The sequence below is a fragment of the Camarhynchus parvulus genome, chromosome 3 (genome assembly GCF_901933205.1).
Source record: "Camarhynchus parvulus chromosome 3, STF_HiC, whole genome shotgun sequence".
Classification (NCBI taxonomy): Eukaryota; Metazoa; Chordata; class Aves; order Passeriformes; family Thraupidae; genus Camarhynchus; species Camarhynchus parvulus.
Window position 1 is genome coordinate 68,524,727 of NC_044573.1, and position 20,718 is coordinate 68,545,444.

The window sequence follows — 20,718 nt, forward strand, 5'->3', positions numbered from 1 at the left end:
TGCTTTGTTTGGGGAGCCTGATTGTAATTTGGCTTATGTGTAGTCCCCTGTGAGAAGCAAATGTAATGTTCGAAGAAATATCTGTTAAGGAAGCAAATGTCTGCTAATTTTGGTGTTTTTGAATGTTACTTGTTGTTGTTTTGTTGGGTTTTTTTTAAGCAAATAAACAGAAAATTGTATGTTATTGTAGTTTAGGATTGTATACAATCTTGTTAATCTGCTTAAAATTCAATCTTGAAGTACCTCCCTGTATTTTGACCAATGTTTTCCTGCCTGCATATCCTTCATTTGTCACACAGCTGCACTCAAGTGTGGTGTGAAGGATTAAACCATGCAGATGCTTTTCTGTTTAGCTCAGTATTGCCGTTATATAAAATATATATTTAAGACAAGTGAATAGTAAAAGTGCTTTCACAAGGAGGGACTAGAGGGGAATAAATAAAATGTCTACACTGGAATAAAACTCTATTCCTCTCCTACATGAGACGTTTTCCATTTTATAGGTTGGAGGTATAAACTCCTCAGTGCCTCCCCTGTGGGGTTTGTTTGATGTTTCAGTTAAACTAATCATTGCTGTTCTTTTATTTTCCTTTGCCTTCTCCTTAAAAAATAATTAAATGCATGATTGTTAATGTGGCATTGAAATTGAGTTGTTAATAATATGAAAGTCAGGAAAATGAAAATTATGATTCCCAGAACAAATATAACAGGGTCCCTCTGGTCATGTGTGATATTTCATGTTTCTGAAGTTTTATGCTTTAATATATAATGTGCAATATTACAGGGTTATGGTTCCCACAGCAGCCATAACTTTGCATTTTCCAACTTTCATGCAATTAAAATTTCAAACTCATTGTTGCAGTTCTATAGGTTGCTGAATTACCAGCTCTCATTCTGATAGCATAGTTGAAGTTGTAAGAGACTTATTAAATGATGCTTTCAAGATATTTTTTGTTAAAAATTCTGGAATTTGAATGCTTACATTTAGAAGTAGCAGAAGCAATGTTTAATAAAGAAAAAGGCTTTAAGGAAGTCTAATGGATGTGTTGTTTTTCTTTTTGAACTAGTTTTGGATGATGAAGACAGCAACAACATCACAGTAGGCTCTCTTGTCACTGTTCTGGTCACACTAACAAGGCAGACCATGGCCGTAAGTATTAAGAATACTTGTCCTTTCACGGTAGCTGTGGGTGTACACTAGTAAAAAGGCATTTCTGGTTGTTTTGTAAACATAACTGTGAGGTTAAGATTTGAAATTGAGAACTTGTGCTCTTAATCTGTCCTTATGATCTTGTTTCTGAATAAGAAAGTTTTCCTGGAATAAAATCAAAGTTCAGTCTGACCCATTGCAGTTGTCTAGGGAACGGTAAAAGAATACGGCAACTGATACTGCTCTGAGGTTTGTAAACAACAGGAAAAGAGACATTCAGAAACTTGGTTCTTGAACTAAAATAAAATATTCACTCAAGTCCTCAGGACAGTGTTTGATTTTGCTTTATGTGGACTCACAATGTTACAAATCTCTTGAGTGTTTTAGGAAGAAACACAGTCCAGCAGAATGCAGGATATGCATAACTTAATATAAAGGAGGTACACCAGTGTCACATGAACAGTGTGGCATAACCAAAACAACTGTACTCTAGCAGTTAAACTTCTGACTTGTGCCTATTTTCAAGCTTAAAATGCGTTAATGGCTTTCTTTGAACAAAAAACTTTAATACACAGAACGTAAGCAAACTTTGACACGTCAAAGACTACAATGTCAGTTTTTGCATCTGTACTAATGACATAATTGTCTAAGTAAACAGAAGGTCTGAGTTACACCTCTAAGTTACACAAGCCTGAGTATCGCAGGTGAGATCAGACTATTGAAGCCAGTTCAGCAGAAAGTCTGTATTTATGAGATCCATGTGCTTATGCTGTAGGTAGAAAGTAAAAGCTGTATCACTCTGCTGGAATTGCAAAAAGGAAATGGCAAAGGAAACTGAAAATTATGAAGATATTGAACTGTGCTTGGAAACTAAAATGTCTAATAGCATATAGAAAATTCATTTAACATGTTTCCTGTGTGACCTCCACTAGGCATAGAAACACATGACTGTAAAACAAGAGCTAGCCTTTTGTATGATGCATTTGTTTTGTGGTGGTATTTCCTATTTGCCATCTTTATATACAACAGCTCCTTGTGGCTATTTTGTATGGATGGGGTTTTTTTTAATGGCATATAGTATATTTTGAAGAAAGAAATGCCATTAAAAAATCCATTTACAGAGAGGTGTCTCAGTCTACAGTATACTAACATTGTGTTGTGTCTTAATATTTCACATTTCTGGTTTGATTTGTTGTTCTGTGTCCCTGAGTAGCAGAGCAGCTGTTAAAGTTTTTAATGCTCTGACAACTGGAGCAGAATTAGCATTTTACTACTGCTTGCTTTTGTGATCTAGGATTTCTGTGCTTTATAAAACAAGTAGATTCTTTGGAACAAGATGACATGTTGCTATTAAATTTCTTTATGATACAAGTGATGGAAAAATCTGAGACCAAATGTTTGAACTAGTGTTTAATTTTGATCTGTTAATCCCCTGTTGTGTCTGTCACTGATAAAAGAATTTGCCATGAGTAAAATATTCAGACCTGATTAAGGTGATTTAGTTTAAGTTCAAATATGAAATAATAATTTGCTCCTGAGACAGAGAGGCATTAGTAGTTTTCACATTTTTCTCTAACCAGGAAGTGTTTGAAAAGGAGCAGTCTATATGTGCAGCAGAAGAGCAACCAGCAGAAGATGGGGTAAGTGAAAAGTAAATGTTCCTTTTGCTAATTAAAGAGAACTTTCTTTCAGATCTTGAATTGCTAATTGTGCAGTTCTCAAGCATTTTTTCCAGAAATGCCTACTGAAGTGTCCTTTGAACTGTGCTTTGTAATTTTGGTTCTCAGCTTAAAATGCTTAAAGTACAGTTGAATGACTGAAATTTTATGAACAGAATAAATATTTTAATACTGCTTTCCTGCAGCAAGGAGATGCCAGCAAATCTAAGAGCAAAGGATGGCAACAAAAGAATAAAGGAACCAAGAAAGCTTCAAAATCAAAGAAAAAGAAGCCAGTGAAAAAGAAACCTGTGCCACCTTCATTGCCACCACAGAAACAGCAGAAGCAAAAACAAGCTAATGGGGTACCTCATAGATTCAATGATATTTATAATTTTATTCAGTTTATCACTTGTAATCTGATGAAGAGTTTTGTATCTGTCTCTTCCTTTTCAGTTTATGCTTTTGTGAAGTGTGTCTTCTAAAACAGCATTTGTTTTCTCTACATTTAACAATTACTAGTGTAGTAATCAGGAAACCACCATGGTAATGTTTGCAGTGGCCGCTGAAAGTTCTGCTCAAATATTTTAAAAATGTGCCTTCATAGTCTCTTCTTACTATTTGTTCTTGTTATGCTGCCTTCTTGGAGGTGAATTGTTCTGTAACTTATACTTTTTCTTTAAAGATGAAAACTGAAATGAGACTTTGTTCTGGTAAATTAAGTAGCTTTAGTAACTTTATGCTTGCACTGCATGGTGTTTTCTCCACCTCATGGGCTATGTTGTAGGTACTTTTTTAAGTTCTCTGTAATTTTCTTAAGACTTTATGAAATACAGTCCCAGAGTCATAGAATGTTTTGGGTTGAAAGATCATTTGGCTTAAAGAGCCTTTAGTTCCAATCCCTCTGCTGTGGGCAGGGGTGCCACCCACTAGATGAGTTTGCCCAGGGCCCCACCCAGTCTGGCCTTGAACACTTGCAGATATGGGAGAACCATATGGAGAAGGAAAATGACTTCTGTCCTCCTCTTAGTGAATGAGGTGGAAAGGATTAATGTTCACTGTAGACATAACTCTGTGACACAAGAAGAGTGTAGCTCGTGCAGCCCAACCTTAAGGCAGGCGCTCTGAATTCTGTACTCTACAGTAATGCAGACAAACCAAGTTAGAGGTCTTGGGTGTTTGTTTTTCTTTCCCATTAGGAAGTCGTTGCAAAGGAAGAGGAGGAGGAGGTCTCTGATAAAGGAAGTGAATCTGAAGAAGAAGAAACAAACAGGGACTCTCAAAGTGAAAAAGATGATGGAAGTGACAGAGACTCTGACAGAGAACAAGATGAGAAGCAAAACAAAGATGATGAAGCTGTAAGCCTTACTTTTTCTTGAAGAGTAATGTTGCCTCTGGGGTTGAGAGAAAGTGCATTTTAATCCTCTAGCATCCCCTCAGGCTAGTCAACACTAGGATGAAGGAGTAATACTGGTTCTCCAGAGGTTTTCAGACCTCATTCTGGTACAAGAGCTTTGTCATTGCAAGTTTGTTCCAGACTGAGTAGCAGAGAGCCTTTTCAGCATGGTCAGAAAACTTAGAAATGACATGAGAAAATGGCTAAATTTCAGGAGAAAAAATATTTCTTTCAGCTTGATTTGATTACTATCTGCTGCAGATTTGTGACTTAAAGTCTCTTCTTTGAAATGTGTTCTTCATAGGCAGTGGCTGTTGCATGCTGCACAGTGCATACTAACCATGCAGTAGTTGAACAAACTTGTACAGGTGCTTACTAAACTCTAGTAACTGTCAAGTTATGTGTCTGAAACTGTAATAGTGTAACAGAGAGTGAAACATTGTGGTGGTAGATGATTTCTGTACCACAAGTCTTGGATAAAAGACTTGAGTGACAGCTGAAAGACCTGTACAGGGTGAGATTAGGCTTCTCATGGGAAAGGAATCATCAAACTTGTAATTAAGACTCCTATGGCTGAGCTAGAGAGTGTTTAGAGGTAGTGTTGTAAAATTGAGTTTTGAAGAATGTGTGCAAACCCCACAGATCTGCCTTTTCTCTTTATAATGTTTAGTACTGCACAAGAACTAGTCACATGTACCATTTTCATGGACCGTTTTCTGTCTTTTTAATGCAAAAGATGGTTAGTGCACAGTAATTCTTTAACCTTATCTTTGACAGGAGTGGCAAGAATTACAGCAAAGTATACAGAGAAAGGAGCGAGCCCTTCTTGAAACGAAGTCAAAGATAACACATCCTGTTTACAGTCTTTTTTTTCCTGAGGTCAGTAATAAAAACATTACAGTTGTGAAACATGAAAATTAATAATAATATAAATTAATTGATCTATTTATATTTTTTACTGTCAATATTGGGCTTTTAAGAAAGCTTAATGCCTGGAAAAAATTAGTATTAATTTTATAAAGTCTTAACTTACAAAATTAAACACTTCCAGATACTTTTCTAAAACCTTTTTCTTCATTATTCTTTCTACTCAATTCCCAGAGACTTGCAACTTAAAAAAACTTAAGGTGAAATATTTGGGTGTTTTTAACTCTACATCTGTCACGGGTTAGCCCTGGCACAGTGCCAGTGCACCCATGAAATATATTTTTCTCAAATGGCTGCTGTGAGATGTGACTATCTAACAGCAAGTGCCTGTGACTGGGAGAGGTTCTGACCCCTCCTATGTTCTGAGTAATCACCGGAGAGTTTGGGGGTGTTTTGGATCAGCCGATAGTTTTGGCTTACTGGTTGACTTCAAGTCTCAATGCAGCAATGTGGTGGCAGCCCAGTGTGCAACTATGAAGTTGGGGTTGCTTGGCAAAGCTGTCTCTTTTCACCACAGTGTAGTGTGGAAGTGGCAGAAGCCAACTGTAGAACAGTCTTTTCTATAGAGTTCAAAAGTACAAGTTCTACTCTGGAGGAGTGTCAGAGGAGATGATATATTTGAGAGTGGTGACTCAATATAGGCTGAGGTGTCTTTACAGCAGCCTTTGGTGTTGAAAGTATTACCTGATATATCAGTTGTTACTTGCACTAACAGCTAGCCACTCATTTGTCTTGATTAGCCCTTAACGTCAGTGGAACCTTGAAAAAGAGGGGATTTTTCCAAATGGAGGGTTTGTGTTCTGAACAGATAAGTTAGGTCCTTGGGATGACCTGATTGGAACCAGGAGGGAACAGTATTTGGCCACATTTTCTTTCTTGGACAGTGGTTCAAGAAATGGCTAATCAGCTCCTTTCCTTCCTTGCAGTCTGACTAAGGAACTAATCAAGGATCTCTTCTCTGTTGTTGTGCTATCTCCAATAAGGCAAATAAATTGTCTTCTGAAGGCCTTAGCTGACATCTAGTTTTGTAATGGCTGGACTTGAAGGTGTATTTTCCTGACAGTTGGGTGCACTCCCATCTCTCAGTACACCTTTCACCAGTCACCAGCATAGTGTAAAAAGGTGTGCTGGCATTCTCCTCTTCTGATTGCCTTAGATCATGTCAGATGTGCTGCAGAGTCTTAATACCTCCTTGCTGTGAAGGTAGCTGGCTTTGGTCATCAGTTGAAGCTCACAGAGAGTAAGTGCCATGCCGAGTGCCTCAGGGATGCTGAATATTTGTATTTCTCTTTTACTGAAGTGAGGGTCCTTTCAGAGACTTTGCTTATACTTATTCTGTATAGAGCTGCATAAGCTTCAGCTGTGTGTAACTGAGTTACATATGGGTTTTGTGATAAAAAACCTAAATACAGCTTGCTGCTGAAAAGAAATGTAGGGCTTATCTGAATGCTTGAACTTAAAAGATGCATACATATCCTCTCATGGTACTGCAGTTGTAAATTTTCCAACTTCTCTTCACTGATTTCATGAAAGTTGAATGCCGCTGTACTTGGTGCTGTAGCTGCAGTGGGAGCAGGTTCAGATAGAGTTGATCCGCAACATCTGAAGAACAAAAACCATCATAGTCTGGTTTGGTTTTTTTCCTCATCTGTTATTTAGAGTATTATTTGTACTGTGGTCATGGCCAGTTCAGAGATAAAAAATTAGAGATAAAATGCTGTGTTCCAGATTTTAAAGGTGTTTGAGTAGTAGCTGAGCATAATAATACTTGTTCTCAGGAGGCAGCCTTAATGCTGTTTCATCCAAGTTTTGGGGCAGTTGATTACTCTGCCAGAGATGTATCTTTAATCTATGCAGGTTCCTAAAGAATTATCTTCTGCTCCTGCATCCAGGGTCCAGAAACTGCACAGATTGTAGTTTTCACATTTTTTAGGTAGAAACTGGCCTTGGTGTTCCAATTTCATGAACATACTGGTTCCCTGGCATGCGAAACCTTGCACCCATCTGTTAAAGGGTGTTTTGCCCACTTGCCTGTTAGTTTGCCAGATTCTCACAGGCATAAACTTTAAATTCCACCCAATAAGCAAGAGGAAAATCACAGTCCTGCACAATTGTCCTTTCTGTAAAAAAGTGATGGCACTTCAGGGTCAGGAACACTACTGTAATTTCCAAAAAATATAGAGTCCTTTTACATCAACAGTTGTCATTTGCACTGGTATTTTTCCCCCACTTGGCTGCTATTGTTACTAGTTTTTGTGAAAAGCCATTTGATGATTTTGATCTTTGTCTCTTTCCATCACTCTTAATGGCAAGGAAATTTTTTTTTGAAGAACAATGTATAGTAAGTCAGCACAATGTTTTGGTAAAATCAGAAATAACATTGATACAACTGTGGGTCCTTTTTGTTATGGTCACAGTCCTCATAGGCCCAAAATGGATTAGCCATTTTTGTAATGGATCTTGCTTTTGTAGCTCTTGTTCATCTGTACTATTTATACTGTTCATCCTTCTATTCCTAGAGGCCTCTTGGCTAGGAAATAAACACTTTGACTGCCTAAGAGTCTTCTTTGCTACAGCTGTCAAGAAGATTGACAATATATTTACTGTTGAAACTTACAGATAAAATTACTTATGCCTTGTAATCACATGGGATGGTTTTTCCTAAAGAAAAGCACTTGGAATAGTTGTAAGAAGGATTTAGAATTCTACACATTCTGGCATTAAATAGCATACGAATAGCATACGAATAGCATATTGTCCTATTCTCTGTGCCTGTTCCAAGAACATGAGGGAATGCTGATGCTTCACTGTGATGCTTTTGCTTTTGTACAGTTCAAAATGGGTATTTAACATGTTGAGTTAATTTTACATTTCTCTGTTCTGGGACTCAGGAGTGCTAATCAGTGTTTTTAATTGTTGGTGTGAGTGTCTTGCTGTTATAAATGGTTGAACTTTTCAGTGAGATTGTGATAGTTAGTATAACAATTAGTCACTTCAAAACAAAAAGAGTTAATTTGGCTTTTGTCATTTTTCAACATGCATGATTTAAATCTCAGCTCACCAAACACTGGCTTCTGAAGTGTTAAAAAAAATCTAAAACTACTGAACTTTTAACTGCTCTGGTAGTGACAAAAATTATTCAAATTCTACATATTAGCAGCTTTTGCTTCCCAAGTATGGAATTCAGAAGTTGCCTGTATGTGATAGGGAGCAGTTATTGGGCATCCTTTGCAAATATACATCAGTACCAATCAGTTGATTGGTACTGAGTAATTTCCTTGAAGTGAAATCTCAGTGTGTTCAAATGTCATTTCACTTTTTGGAGGGGGAAGTAGTGGGACAGAGCACACTTGCCTGAAAAAAGACTTTTCTGTGAAGAGTTCTTTATCTGTTTTTACACTTTCCTTGCTTTAAATGCTCAGCTTTTTATCCAGGTTGGATTTCTGTTGAAGGACCTAATGTTGTTTTATATTGCATGAAGTTGCTTGTAAATCCTCAGTGGACACAATTCTTCGGGGTGGTTCCATGTCCCACATGGTAGCTGAAGTTGAATACATGGAATGAAGCCTTTGGAGACCAGCACTTACTTGTCTTGTTTGCTTTCAGTGTGCAGTGTACACCATGTGTTTTATTCATGCACATCCAAAAGTTTAAAAAAGCCACCAGACACAAACTTTCCTTTGTCTGTATTACAAAGACCAGTGAATCCTAATTGACTGTTAAAAAGTGTAGAGGCATCTTGTTCTATGGCTTCTTAAATGCTGGTGGTTTTTTACTGTTGGTTTTTTTTCCCCTTTTATGAAAGGAAAAACAAGAATGGTGGTGGCTGTATATTGCAGATCGGAAGGAGCAGATGTTAATATGTATGCCATACCACGTTTGTACACTAAAAGATAAAGAAGAGGTAAAGTACTTGGAGAGTTTTTCTTTCTGGGGTATTACAAAACTCTGTTGAAGTGTCTCTGGTATGCAAATACATGTAGATTTTAATTTTTTTAATACTTACCTCTTAAGATGGAAACCAAATTTCTTGATAAAAAGAGAAAAGTGCCTTTTAACTAAGAAAATTGATAGTGGAGAAAGAAAAAGTAATTTAAGACAACTTTGAAGTTTCTTCTGGAATATGTTTGGTTAAGTTTTTTCTTGATATCAAAAGATCATGAAAAGCAGTATTCATACAAAGTGAAATTCCTAAATTTATTCAAATTGTTAGAAACATTAAGTGTTCTCTTTCTGTACAGCAGAGACTGTGACAAATTAATTAGCTTTGGCTCATATAAACTTTGCTGAACCTGTAACCTTTGGCAGTGTTCTTCGTGCCACTTTTCTGAAAAATGAAGACCTGATGTGTTTGTTCTTCCAAATTAGATGTTACATTCAATTTCAAATAACAGCAGAGTTAAGATAAAACTTTCAGCAGACTAAATATTTTAACCTGTTTGGGTTTTTGAGGCTTAGCAGGGTAAAATTGTGTACTTAATGTAGTTACTTAGCCTAATTCAGAAAAAAATCACTGATTGAGTGACTCAATGATTTTTCAGCTTTCATGGCAGGTATTGTGTTTGGATATTGTTGCTCTTTTCTGCAGGTATTTTATTACATAGAGATATTCAAAGAAGTGTCCCTAGCAAGAAACTAAAACTTTCTTTTATTCTGTAGTGGTATTCATTGTTCATTGGAGGACTCAGGTACTTGTTTCAATGTGTCATTTGGAAGCAGTAAGAACTTCATGGTATGAAATTTCTTTTGTAGGTAGAGCTGAAGTTCCCAGCACCAGGCAAGCCTGGAAACTATCAGTACACCGTTTATTTAAGATCGGATTCTTATATGGGATTGGACCAGATTAAACCATTGAAGGTGATGTTTGACTCTGTTATATACTTGTGTTACATTGAAAGCTACTTCTTATGGTCATTAAAACGCCAGAAGTCCTGTTAATAAGAATTCATCCTGTCCTAATTCTAAAACAAGTCAGAAGGATGGACTTAGAAATCGTTTCTGCCTAATGTGCAGTGGTAATTTTATGATGGATTAAATGGGACTAAAATTTGAGATGCTTTCCCATGCATGTGTATTTTAATTCATGTTTTCTAATGTTTATTCAGTTTCTGCAGTATGGTTGGCTGTGGCTTTTTATACCTTGAGGTTTGCCATGCCATTTCCCTGCCCTTCCTTAGTCCTAGATTCATTCAGTTAATGGGAAAAATCTGGCATGCCTTACTTCTGGAAGTAGTTCTCGGTTTTGGTTTGGGGAGTGGGATGGGATTTGTTTTGTTATTTAGTTGGTTTTTTTAACTGTTCTTTTTTGGGTTGCTTGTTTGTTTTGTTGTGTGAATTTGTGTGTTTTCCCAAATTGCTGGTTATTGTCTGTAACCTTTTTCCCCCTCTCTTCTCTTTCCTTATCCAATTACAGCTGGAAGTTCACGAAGCAAAACCAGTGCCAGAAAATCACCCACAATGGGATACAGCAATAGAAGGTGATGAGGACCAGGAAGACAGTGAGGGCTTTGAAGACAGTTTTGAGGAGGAAGAGGAAGAAGAGGAAGATGACGATTAAACATACTATTGATTGACTACAATATCTGCACACAGTGCAAGCTCTTGGTCTGGCTGTGGAACTTGTACAATTAACCAAGAAACACAGTACAGAAGCTTTGAGAAGGCTGAGTTTAAATTTTCTTTACCAATTAAGAGTGCATTATGTAACTTCTCAGTGGAGGTGAAACAAATCTGTTGCCATTGATACACCTTGGAATATGCTTATGGCTCATAGCCTTCAAAGTGCAGGATGGTGCATTTGTTTCAATTGAAAATAAAAGCTTTTTTATTATAAATGTCCAAAAGTGTGGGCTATGTATTGTCTGATCAGTTTAGGGTCCAATTTAAATAAAAGGTACTGTTAGCTAGGAGCAAACTTTCAATCAATTTTTCTGCATTAGGAATTTATTTTAGAAAATGTTTTGGTATATTTGACATTACAAATATCTGTTGATTGAAGCAACATTTGCTCAACTTTCAAACTCGATTGGTTCTGTGGTATTCATTAACTATTTTGCTGAGATACTGCTCACATCATTCATAGCTTTAAGAATCTGTTTTACTTAACTTGATCATTACAAATTGGCATCATATCCATTGCCACATTCCATATATTCCAGAGGGCTGCTTTTTTTAGGACTGTTGCCTTTTTATGCCCGAGATTATAACTGAAATCATAAACTTTCTTGACTCTGCCGTAGGATACTTACTAATGGCTTAAAACATTTTTAAGCCCTTATTTCATCAGATCAACAGGAGATCTGAGTCTTTTGATAAACAGAATGTCTGTAAGTAATTTTGGGACCACATGTTATGTAAGCTAGTGGCTTTTGTGTAATACCTTTATAAAAGGTACATGCTGAAAGCCGAAGTATATTCTTAATTCTCGATCTACCTGACACAGTCAGAAACATTTTAAGGGTAAAATACAACATGCAGAGAGGGCATGTTTTGTATCAGTTTTGAATTCCCATCAATAAACTGGATAATTTGATGGCTGTTTGCATTTGTAATAGTGTGCATCTTTGTCTGAGGTTGTTGGTTTGTTGTTTTGGTTTTTTTTTCCCTACCCTAGTCTTCTGCAAGGTTGTAAACAAGATAGTGATTCTGTTCCTACACCTTTTAAAGAAAAAAAATCAAATCTAATTAGAGAATGAATTCAGGGAGGAGAGCATCAGGGCTATTAGTGTATGCTGTGAGACTTGACAAAAGCCGTGGGTGGATTCTTCCTTTTCTTCCTCTCAATAAAACAAATTAAAGATTGCATTTCTATACTTCAGAAATACTTATGAGTGTTCTGCAAGTAGGAATAGATGTATTTCTGTTCCTGTGTATTGAACTATGAAAATACAATGCTGTAAAATGTGACAAATTCTCATGCAGGAAAATTTCCACCCTATAAAAATTGCCCGAAGTCAGAATAGGTGCACACTAATTTGCGACCTTGTTTGTTAGAAAGGGTTGTCACTTTAAATGAAAATTTATATTGTTATATTCTTTGTAATTACAATAGATGCAAATAAAATTTGAAGGTGTTCTAAAGGGATTATGGTATTTTTCAAAGTACTTCTGAAGTGCACATTGTGCAGAAAAAACTTGTAAACCATAAGCAGAGTCAGATGTTCAAACTCAAGAGTGAAGGCTAGGTTCAAATTAAAGGGCTTGTACACTTGATGCCTTGTAACTCCAGTTCTAACTTGCTAAATACAGCAGAGAAATAGCAACACAAAAGCTCTAGTTGTAGTCCATAGGCTTTTGAGCCAAATACTGAACTGGTAAGAGAAAAGATAGGGAAGAGTCTAATGACTCTTCCTCAAGCAAGTAGGCAAGGTGAATGCTAAGATGGCTGAACAACTCCTAGTGAAAGTCTGCAGTTGTTAAAAGTAGGAGAGTAGTGAGTCAGGAGGTAGAGTTGATAATAAGAGCATTCTGGATGGGTTGGGCTGCACTCTGACCTCTGATCCCTAAATTTTGCTGTTAACAGCCAGATGTGAATGCATTGGAATGATTTTAAAAAGAAAGAAAAAAATCATCATGTCTCTGGTCTAAGTACTGAACTGGTTTCTTCTTGAAGATTGAAGGTGACAGCTGGGATAACCCTTTAAGTCTATCAACTGGGGATAATTCTGTTGAGCCAACAAAGGCTAAATCTAATACTTCAAAAGGTGTCTCTCTTATGTAGTCAAGGTAACTTAGTAAAAAATGTAAGGAGAAAAATTGTGGTGGTATTGGAAATCTTGATAATGTGAGAAAGGCATGCTGATGCTTTTTCTCCTGGAAATACCAGCTATGGAGCTGTGCATAGTTTTACCACATCTCCCAAGAAAGAGACAGAAGGAGACCAAGGAGGTATTGAAGAGCTTCACACAATCAAAACCACCCAACTGCAGCTGCCCAACATTGAGTTGATGGTCTTCTGTTGTGTGGTGTATCCATTAATAACTATTTTTGATTAACAATATGAGTTGTCATTCAAGCATTGATCAGCTCCCTCCTGCATAACAGTTACCAGGATGTGTAGAACTACAGGAACAAGCAGCATTTTGCATTCACTGTTGTATATGCCTCACCTTTTGATAGGATTTAGGAATCAATCTAGCCAATTTTCTATGTAAGTGTTCTGAAACTGGGCTAGTAACTGAAGAACAAAAAAAAAAAAGTTCAGGAAATAAAATCTGCTTTCCTGCTGCACTCCTTTGGCAATGGTGACTCAAGCACAACTGGGAAGCAGCTACTGTTTTTTTAGCCTGAACAGATTTGTTTCTGCCCTTTTGCTGTCATGCTGTTTTGTGTAGCCCCTTGTTCTAGGCCAGAGGAGGCAACTGTGCAGAGCCTGACTGTCCTCCCAACCAGAGGTGCTGCAAATACCTTCAGGGCTTGTGGCACTTCAAGGGGTAAAATGGGACTTGGCTGGGACAGGCAGTATGGTGGTGTTCCCAGGGGTCCCAGGATGAGGGAAGAGATGAGAATCTTGACTCCAAGTTTAATAAATCAGAAGGCTGATTTATTATTATATATGAAAAGAAAATGATATATTAAAACTATACTAAAAAAAGAGAAAGGCGTCAGAGACATCAGAAGGCTAGCAAAGAAAGAATGGAATCATAATAAAATCTTGTGACTGCTCACAGCCTCAACCCAGGTGGCTGTCATTGGTCATCAAGTAAAAAACAATTTCACATGCTGGATAAATAACTCTCCAAATCACATTCCAAAGCAGGAAAACGTGGAAAAGCTGAAGCTTCTCAGCTTCTCAGGAGAAAAGATCCTGGCAAAAGGATTTTTCAGAAAACATATCTGTGACACAGGCAGGAGAGTGATGCAGTGCAACTGGCCCTGCTCCATCTCAAGCATGTGTGCAGACTGCTGTGACTTCAGTTCGTGCAGGGAGGCACCACCATGGGTTGAATTTAGGCTGCTAAGTGCTGCTTGTTGAAGTAGGTAAGTGTAGCTAAAAGAAAGAAGGTATAAAATTGAGGTTTTCTCTTGGGTATTTGGTGTAATATGATTTAAATTTCTGCCTCCCCCTCCCACCAAGCGTTGACAATGCTTGATTAATATTAAATCAAGTAGTTTAGTGACTGGCAAGTGCCTGTAAGTGGGAAAACCATTGAGCTGAGGTGGAGGAGAAGGCGCTTTCCTCAAGGAGCAGGCGCAGTTCCCGGCCGCGCTCAGCAGGGGGAGGCAGGGGCATGGAATTCTTCAGGAAACCCTAGGATTTTTCCGGTGGATACCCATCGTATTTGAGCTGTAGGTTTAGTTTTGTGCTCCGCCTTTCTGGAGGGGAAGAGGGCTTAGATGGAAGTTTCTTTGATATAGTTTCTTTCTTTTCAAGAAACTACTGATTCCTATATGTTGTTCTGTGATTTGTTTCCCCCCAAGCCCCTTGCTACCATTTAAAACCTGCTGAAGGTGACCCATTTTAATATTGGGATTAGTGTCTTATTGAATTTATTTTAAAATAAAAACCTGAGGAAGGCAGAACTTTCTTTCTTAGTGGTAATTGGGGTGTTAATGATTTCATTTTAAGTTTTAAACATTGCTTTGTGTTAGTTTTTGGGAAAGTGTATGCAGAGGATGATCATTGTGAGGGTATCTGCACTGCAGCTGTGTTTTAAGCCCTGCAAAGGGAGATACCTGAGGTGGTTCCACCATGGGGGTGCCCCTACCTTGAGGAGTTGATTTATGGGGTACCTGAAGTGCCTTGTGGGCACCCACAGCACGCCGTGATTGCTCAAGTTTTAAATGATGTGCAGGGAAACATGGCAGCAGCATATTCAAAACCTCTTTTCTCAGGGTTTGTTGAGGGCTTGGCAGAGCACCCACATGCTGGATAAAAGCAGGAGCTTGTTTGGAATACAGAGAAGAGGGAACTGAGTGGCTCATGTTCACTTTTGAACTCTAGCTGAGATATCAAATTTGTTCACAATCTATTGATATTCATGGTTGCACCTAATTTCTTTCATGGGATGATCTTTTGTTTTAAGATGCAGTTTGAGCCAGCAGACATTATTGAGTTGGTAGAAATAATTTTGTGCCAAAATTGTTTATATTTTTCATTCAGTTCAATAACAGAACTATCACTGGTAATGAAACCTATTAATAAATCTAATTAGCACGATGGATTGTAAAGCTAACAATAATATTTTAAAGCTAAATTGCATACACTCTACCTAGAATTTGATTTCAAATGTGTGCTGAATCAGGAAGCACTGAATAATTTTCAACCTTTCACTGTGTGTAAGCCTTCCATATATATGCTCTAATAGTTAAACAGGAAAGACATTACATTTACATTGAATGGGTGGAATTTAACAGCACAAAGGAAGCTGTATGGACCACCTTGAGCAACTGTTTTGAATTCATCCACCTTTACTTTAAAGTAAGGTGTGAGTGCTTTCCTTTTTATGCAAGCAACATAAATAGATGCTTCAAGGCATGGAGGCATTCAGAGGAGAGACCCTGGAAGAGCTGGACATCTTGTAGGTACCTCCTTCAGGGTAGTCCCTGAGCTGGAAGAGCCCCAATCCCTCTGGGGCATTCCTGGTCCCTCATGGGCCAGTGAGGATCAGCCAGGCACTGCTTTTGGCTTTGTGGGGGTGTGGTTAGTGGGTGCTCCAAAGCCCAAGCTGGTATGAGGCCACCTTTAACTTAAGGCAGCTGAAAATGCAATGCTGCCTTTGCTGTGAAAGTCTGTCCTGGTTTTTAGGCATGTTCTCCTTCACTGGAGTTGTTCATGTGTATGCCACAGACACAGCATCTCTTGTAGCCCTTACGCCCTAAACTCCATTAACTTGCTCTGTCCTCTCTGATGGAAGCACACCCATACACGAGCAGGGATCAGAATGAGGCCATACTCACCAATATGCCAGGGTGATGCTTCCTGCAGCTGGGAAATGTGATAGCAGTTGCAGTGAGACTTTGCCTCCCACCTCCAAGCATCCAAACTGAGAGATCCAGGTTTATTTGTGCATCATGCTCCCATCGAGGGGAGACTTGCAGAGCAGGAGGTGTGAAAGGCCAATGGTGAATTATTTACTGGGTGTTTTATTTTTTTCTTTCCCAGCACACAACCCTTTCTCTGTGCCCAGATCCCAGCTGTGGAATTTGTTCTTCCTAATGTATGCACATGCAGTAAATTAAACTCAAATTGAATGACCAATTTCCTCACCACTGAAGCTCCATTAATTACTATGTGTAAATCACACTGGCTGAGATTAGGTTATAATGGCTGTAAAATAGAGACAGACCATGACAGGGTGGTGAGATTTGGAGGCCCAGATGACAATTAGTTTGGTACCTTGAAATGAGACAGCTTTTGCTTCATTTGTAGCCAGCTGTTGGTCCACCCATATGGGCCAGCTGTGCAGGTCCCCCTAGATCAATTCAGATTCCCAAGAGCCTGTTGCTGTCTTGGCCTCACATACAGGGCAGTGGGTGTCAGCCTCCTCTCACAAGGCAATTTGAGCAACCCCATTTGCATCATTCACTTTCTCTAACATCCTGGGGCAGAAGGGGCTGCTCATACAGGTACTTCTTCCTGAAGTTGTATTTACTCTTCACAGTTAACTTCACCACATAAGACTTTATCTTGGTTGTATCTTTTTATGATTCCCTCCTGATGTAGATTTGTTAGGTGTATTTGATCTCTTTTTTATTTTTTATTTTTACCTCCTTCATTCAATCGGGACTGAGGAGCTCATTCAAAAGGTGCAAAGCTGCACTTTTATATTTTACATTCAAATTCATAATTAATTATACTATGTACACTAAAAGTTACTGTTTTTTATGAAATACTGAGATGACCGTACAGGGGCTCTTCATTCTCCTTCTGTCCCACCTCTCAGCAAGCTTGTAAGACTGGGAGGTGATCAGGCAGGGCAGCTGGGGCAAGTAGCCTGTGTCACCTGCTTGTCCCCCAGCCCATCCCCATCCTGAGAACCAGTCACAGGAGGGGTCAGGCTCTTATAGATGAATGGAGAACCTCTTCTCCCCATTGTTGTTCTGCCTGGCAGCCATGAAAGTCAGGATGGTGGCCCCCCCACGTGAAGGACTGTCTCTGGGAAAGGGGCTGTTGGATGGGGGGTGCTGGGTGCTGGTGCAGTGGTGTTGTGCCCCTTGCAGTGACACTGGAGCTGGCTCTGCCAGGCACACAGCAACAGGCAGGGTGCTGCATTGAGCACTGTGGGAGCAATGAGACCAGGAGAGAGAGGGATGGCTGGCAAGGTCAGGGGGATCATCTTTGTTATGAGCTCAGAGAAGCAGAAGGCTTAAAAGAGAAATAATTGGGATGAAAGCAGCTTAGTTCATGCAGTCCATTGCCTCCTTGCAGCATCAATGCTGACATTATCCCTGCACAGTGTGCCTCTAACCTCTTCTTCCAAATCTGAAGCCTTGAGTGGTGCCTGTGGGATGTCACTGGGGTGTCAGTGCCTGGCAGCAGCAGTGGGTCAGCCCCAGCTGGCTGCACGCCCCCAGACAGCCCTGCCCAGTACAGCATCTTCTGTGCTCGCTGCTAAAAGCCCATTAAAACAAAAAAAATAGAGCAATATTCTTCAAACCCCACCATGTCTTAAAAGGGAAGCATGGACCTCTTGGTCAAATGTGAGCCTGGGAGACTTGCAGGAGTGACAGCAAATAATCACCACACTGCTTTGAATCTTTATGTTAGTGCTCAGTGTTAAACAGAACCACGGCACTGATGTGGAAGCTGACACCAGCCTTTGTAAGCCAGGTCTCTGTAGATGCGAGGTTGCAGGCTAGGCAATAATAAAATAGTTCAGCTTGTTAGACACAGGCAAGGCTTTTTGGTATGCACATCATGCCAGCCTCAAAAATGAAGTACGTGTCAAAATAGCAGAGGGAAAATAGGAGGAAAACCCTAAAATCAAGCTTTTTATTTGAAGGATATCACTACTAAGATTAGTTTTATAATCACAATATGATTTCTGAAGTTTAGTATGCAAACAATCAATCAGCCAGCTCAGAATACCATTGGGAAGTATGTTTTGGTTCTGGGTGGGGGTTTTTCCCCTTTTTTTCTGTTGGCAGCTATTCCACATCTGAAAAAAAGAAGCCTTCTCTGGCATACAGCAGAGGTCACTTGAGGAGCTCAGATCACCTTTGCTAGTTCAGCTATCTGCCCACCTGTGACAGGATCCCACAAGTCTCTGCAGAGGTACGTGTGGATGGAGGACAACAGAGTCTGGCCTGGGATTCTGAATTTCATGTGACTTTGGGGTGATTTAGGGCTAAACTACACTAAAGTACTTCCCCACCACCCAGTAAAATAAAAGTCCACATACAGATTATCCTCTGAAGCTGAATACTGAAATTTTGGTTTATTTCTGGTCTCTGCTAGTACTTTTTTTTATTAAAGGAAGTTAGTGTATGGCTCAGAGATGGTGCCATTTTCCTTAGGGAGGCAAATATCTGTAGGCACCAGAGCTTCCTGGGTACAGCTGCATTTCAGGACAGCCCTGCTGCCTGGCTGTACCCACAGGTGTCACACCCCTTGTGCTGGGACACCCTGGGCCTCTCCCCACCACCACTGACCTCCTGTGTGTCCGTGCAGAGGGAGGGATCTCTGTATTCCCTCCTGGGGACAAGCAGATGCACCCTGAGCAGAAAATGACCTTTGTTGTGAGGGTTTGTGCCAAAATTGTTTATATTTTTCATTCAGTTCAATACAGAACTATCACTGGTAATGAAACCTATTAATAAATCTAATTAGCACGATGGATTGTAAAGCTAACAATAATATTTTAGAGGTGGTGCTCTGCCCTGTCCCATGTGCCCGTCTGTCAGGTTTTTTGGCAAGGGTAGCACTGCATTTCTGTTCCTAGATCCATGCTCATCCCTGATTTACCCTCCTCCACCCAGGCTCCCCTTCCTTTTCCCCAAGAGCCGTGAAATTTGAGCCCTTGGTTCAAGAGGCTCGAAACTGTCCCGAGGTTTGGCTCCCGGGGAGGGTTTGCCCCTCCTCAGTTTTACAAGCAGATGCTGTGTGGGGAAGTTTCTCGACTGAGTTTGTATGCAAACAACATACAGCTCCTGACTGCTGATGGCTATCCAACTCCCTGGCAAATTAAAATCTATAAACTATGCTGGCATATGTAATTTAAAAAATAGCTATGCTATAGTATGGCTATGCATGTGTATTGACTAAAAATAGCACTTGCCAAGAGAAAAACAGAGATAATTACAGTGAATTTGGATTGCAACTGATTTTATTTTTTTATTGAATTAGGAAAAGGAGTATGCAAACATAGCTTCTATAGAGACATATATCTTTACTGCTCTTTTTGCTGTGGAGGAAAAGAAAACCTACTGGACTTGGACATTTGAGAAAATTTTGTTATATGAAATTGCTACTAATGTCTTTTTCTCTGATGAGCTTTGCTTGAAGGTGGCAGCTGAGCCCATCCTGCTAATGAGATGCAGTGCTCCTCTGGCAGGAGGCAGGAGATGGCACCATCACACCTTGTCTTTCCTGTCTCTCTGGTGTGTGAGCAAGTGTTTAGTCTGGGGAAGAACAGCTTTCTCTGTGACACGGCTGGGCAGTGGCTGCTGCAGAGGATTCTGGTGGAAGCACAGTTTCCTCCTTGCAGGGGTCTTAAATGACTGCTAAATGACAGACTTCTGGGACTGAATCCCTGGCTGGGAATGGGTTTCTTGGCCTTCAATCCCCTCAGGTGTGACATGCATTGCCCATTAACATCTTTGACACGATTTCTTTCAGAATATTGGCCCTAACTTGCTCTCCGAAGTGTCTTTTTTGGGGGGGGGAGGGAGGAATATCATCTGCTTTCTTACTGCCAGACCAGTTTTCCATGACTAAAGGGAGGGTGGAGGCTGGAGAAGATGTGATCCTGCCCTAACCTGAGGGGACAGAGCTCACACAAGGGCATGGCATGCAGTGTGGCAGCTGCTGGGGAGCGAGGGAGAGCACCCCTCTCCCCCCAGCTCCTCCTCTGAAGAGCAGCTTGCCATTTCTTCTCTTTTATTCACATCCACGCAGCAGGGGCATCCCAACATCTCGGGCTTTGCCTCTGTGAGGCAGGGTCAGGCACACAGGGAAGCAGAGCACAGGCATCTGTGCTGCCCTCCTGCAGAAATGGGGGCTGATCCAAGAAACCCAGGGTGCTTCACACAGGAATGTCCCTGCTGGCCAGGCCTCTTGCTGCAGAGCAGGGAGCTGCTGGCAGCTGCCAGGCTGTAGGTGTTTAATTGGTTAAGTGCCTGGGGAGCCTCCGGGATGGAAATGACTGCAGAAACAGAAGAGTAATCCAAGGAACAAAACCCCTCACCTGGAGGATTTTTTTAAATTACTGCTCAGACCCAGTTATCTCTACTGCAGAAAGTGAGAAAAATTATTTGAGAGAGATGCTCAAAGCTGGGTCCATGAGGGGCCATGCCCCTGCCACTTCTGCCCCTCCACAGGGGGCTTTGCTAGGTTGGCACAGCATGGGGGGAGCTGTGTCCAGGTGCTGATGGCACCAAATCCCCCAGGGTGACAAGTACAAGGGGAAAAGTGGGCCCAAGGTTGG

General features: G+C 40.0%; 1 protein-coding gene across 1 annotated transcript in view; it reads left to right on the forward strand.

Annotated features, from left to right (window-relative positions):
• The window catches only part of SEC63 (SEC63 homolog, protein translocation regulator), a 52,088-nt gene extending 41,400 nt beyond the window's left edge, over nt 1-10,688 (forward strand). Inside the window, exons 14-21 of the mRNA XM_030944689.1 lie at nt 1,068-1,150; nt 2,731-2,790; nt 3,015-3,173; nt 4,008-4,166; nt 4,982-5,083; nt 8,937-9,035; nt 9,884-9,988; nt 10,545-10,688. Of these exons, the coding sequence (XP_030800549.1) occupies nt 1,068-1,150; nt 2,731-2,790; nt 3,015-3,173; nt 4,008-4,166; nt 4,982-5,083; nt 8,937-9,035; nt 9,884-9,988; nt 10,545-10,688 (911 nt within the window). The remainder of the gene's footprint in view (nt 1-1,067; nt 1,151-2,730; nt 2,791-3,014; nt 3,174-4,007; nt 4,167-4,981; nt 5,084-8,936; nt 9,036-9,883; nt 9,989-10,544) is intronic.
• The last annotated feature ends 10,030 nt before the right edge of the window (nt 10,689-20,718 follow it).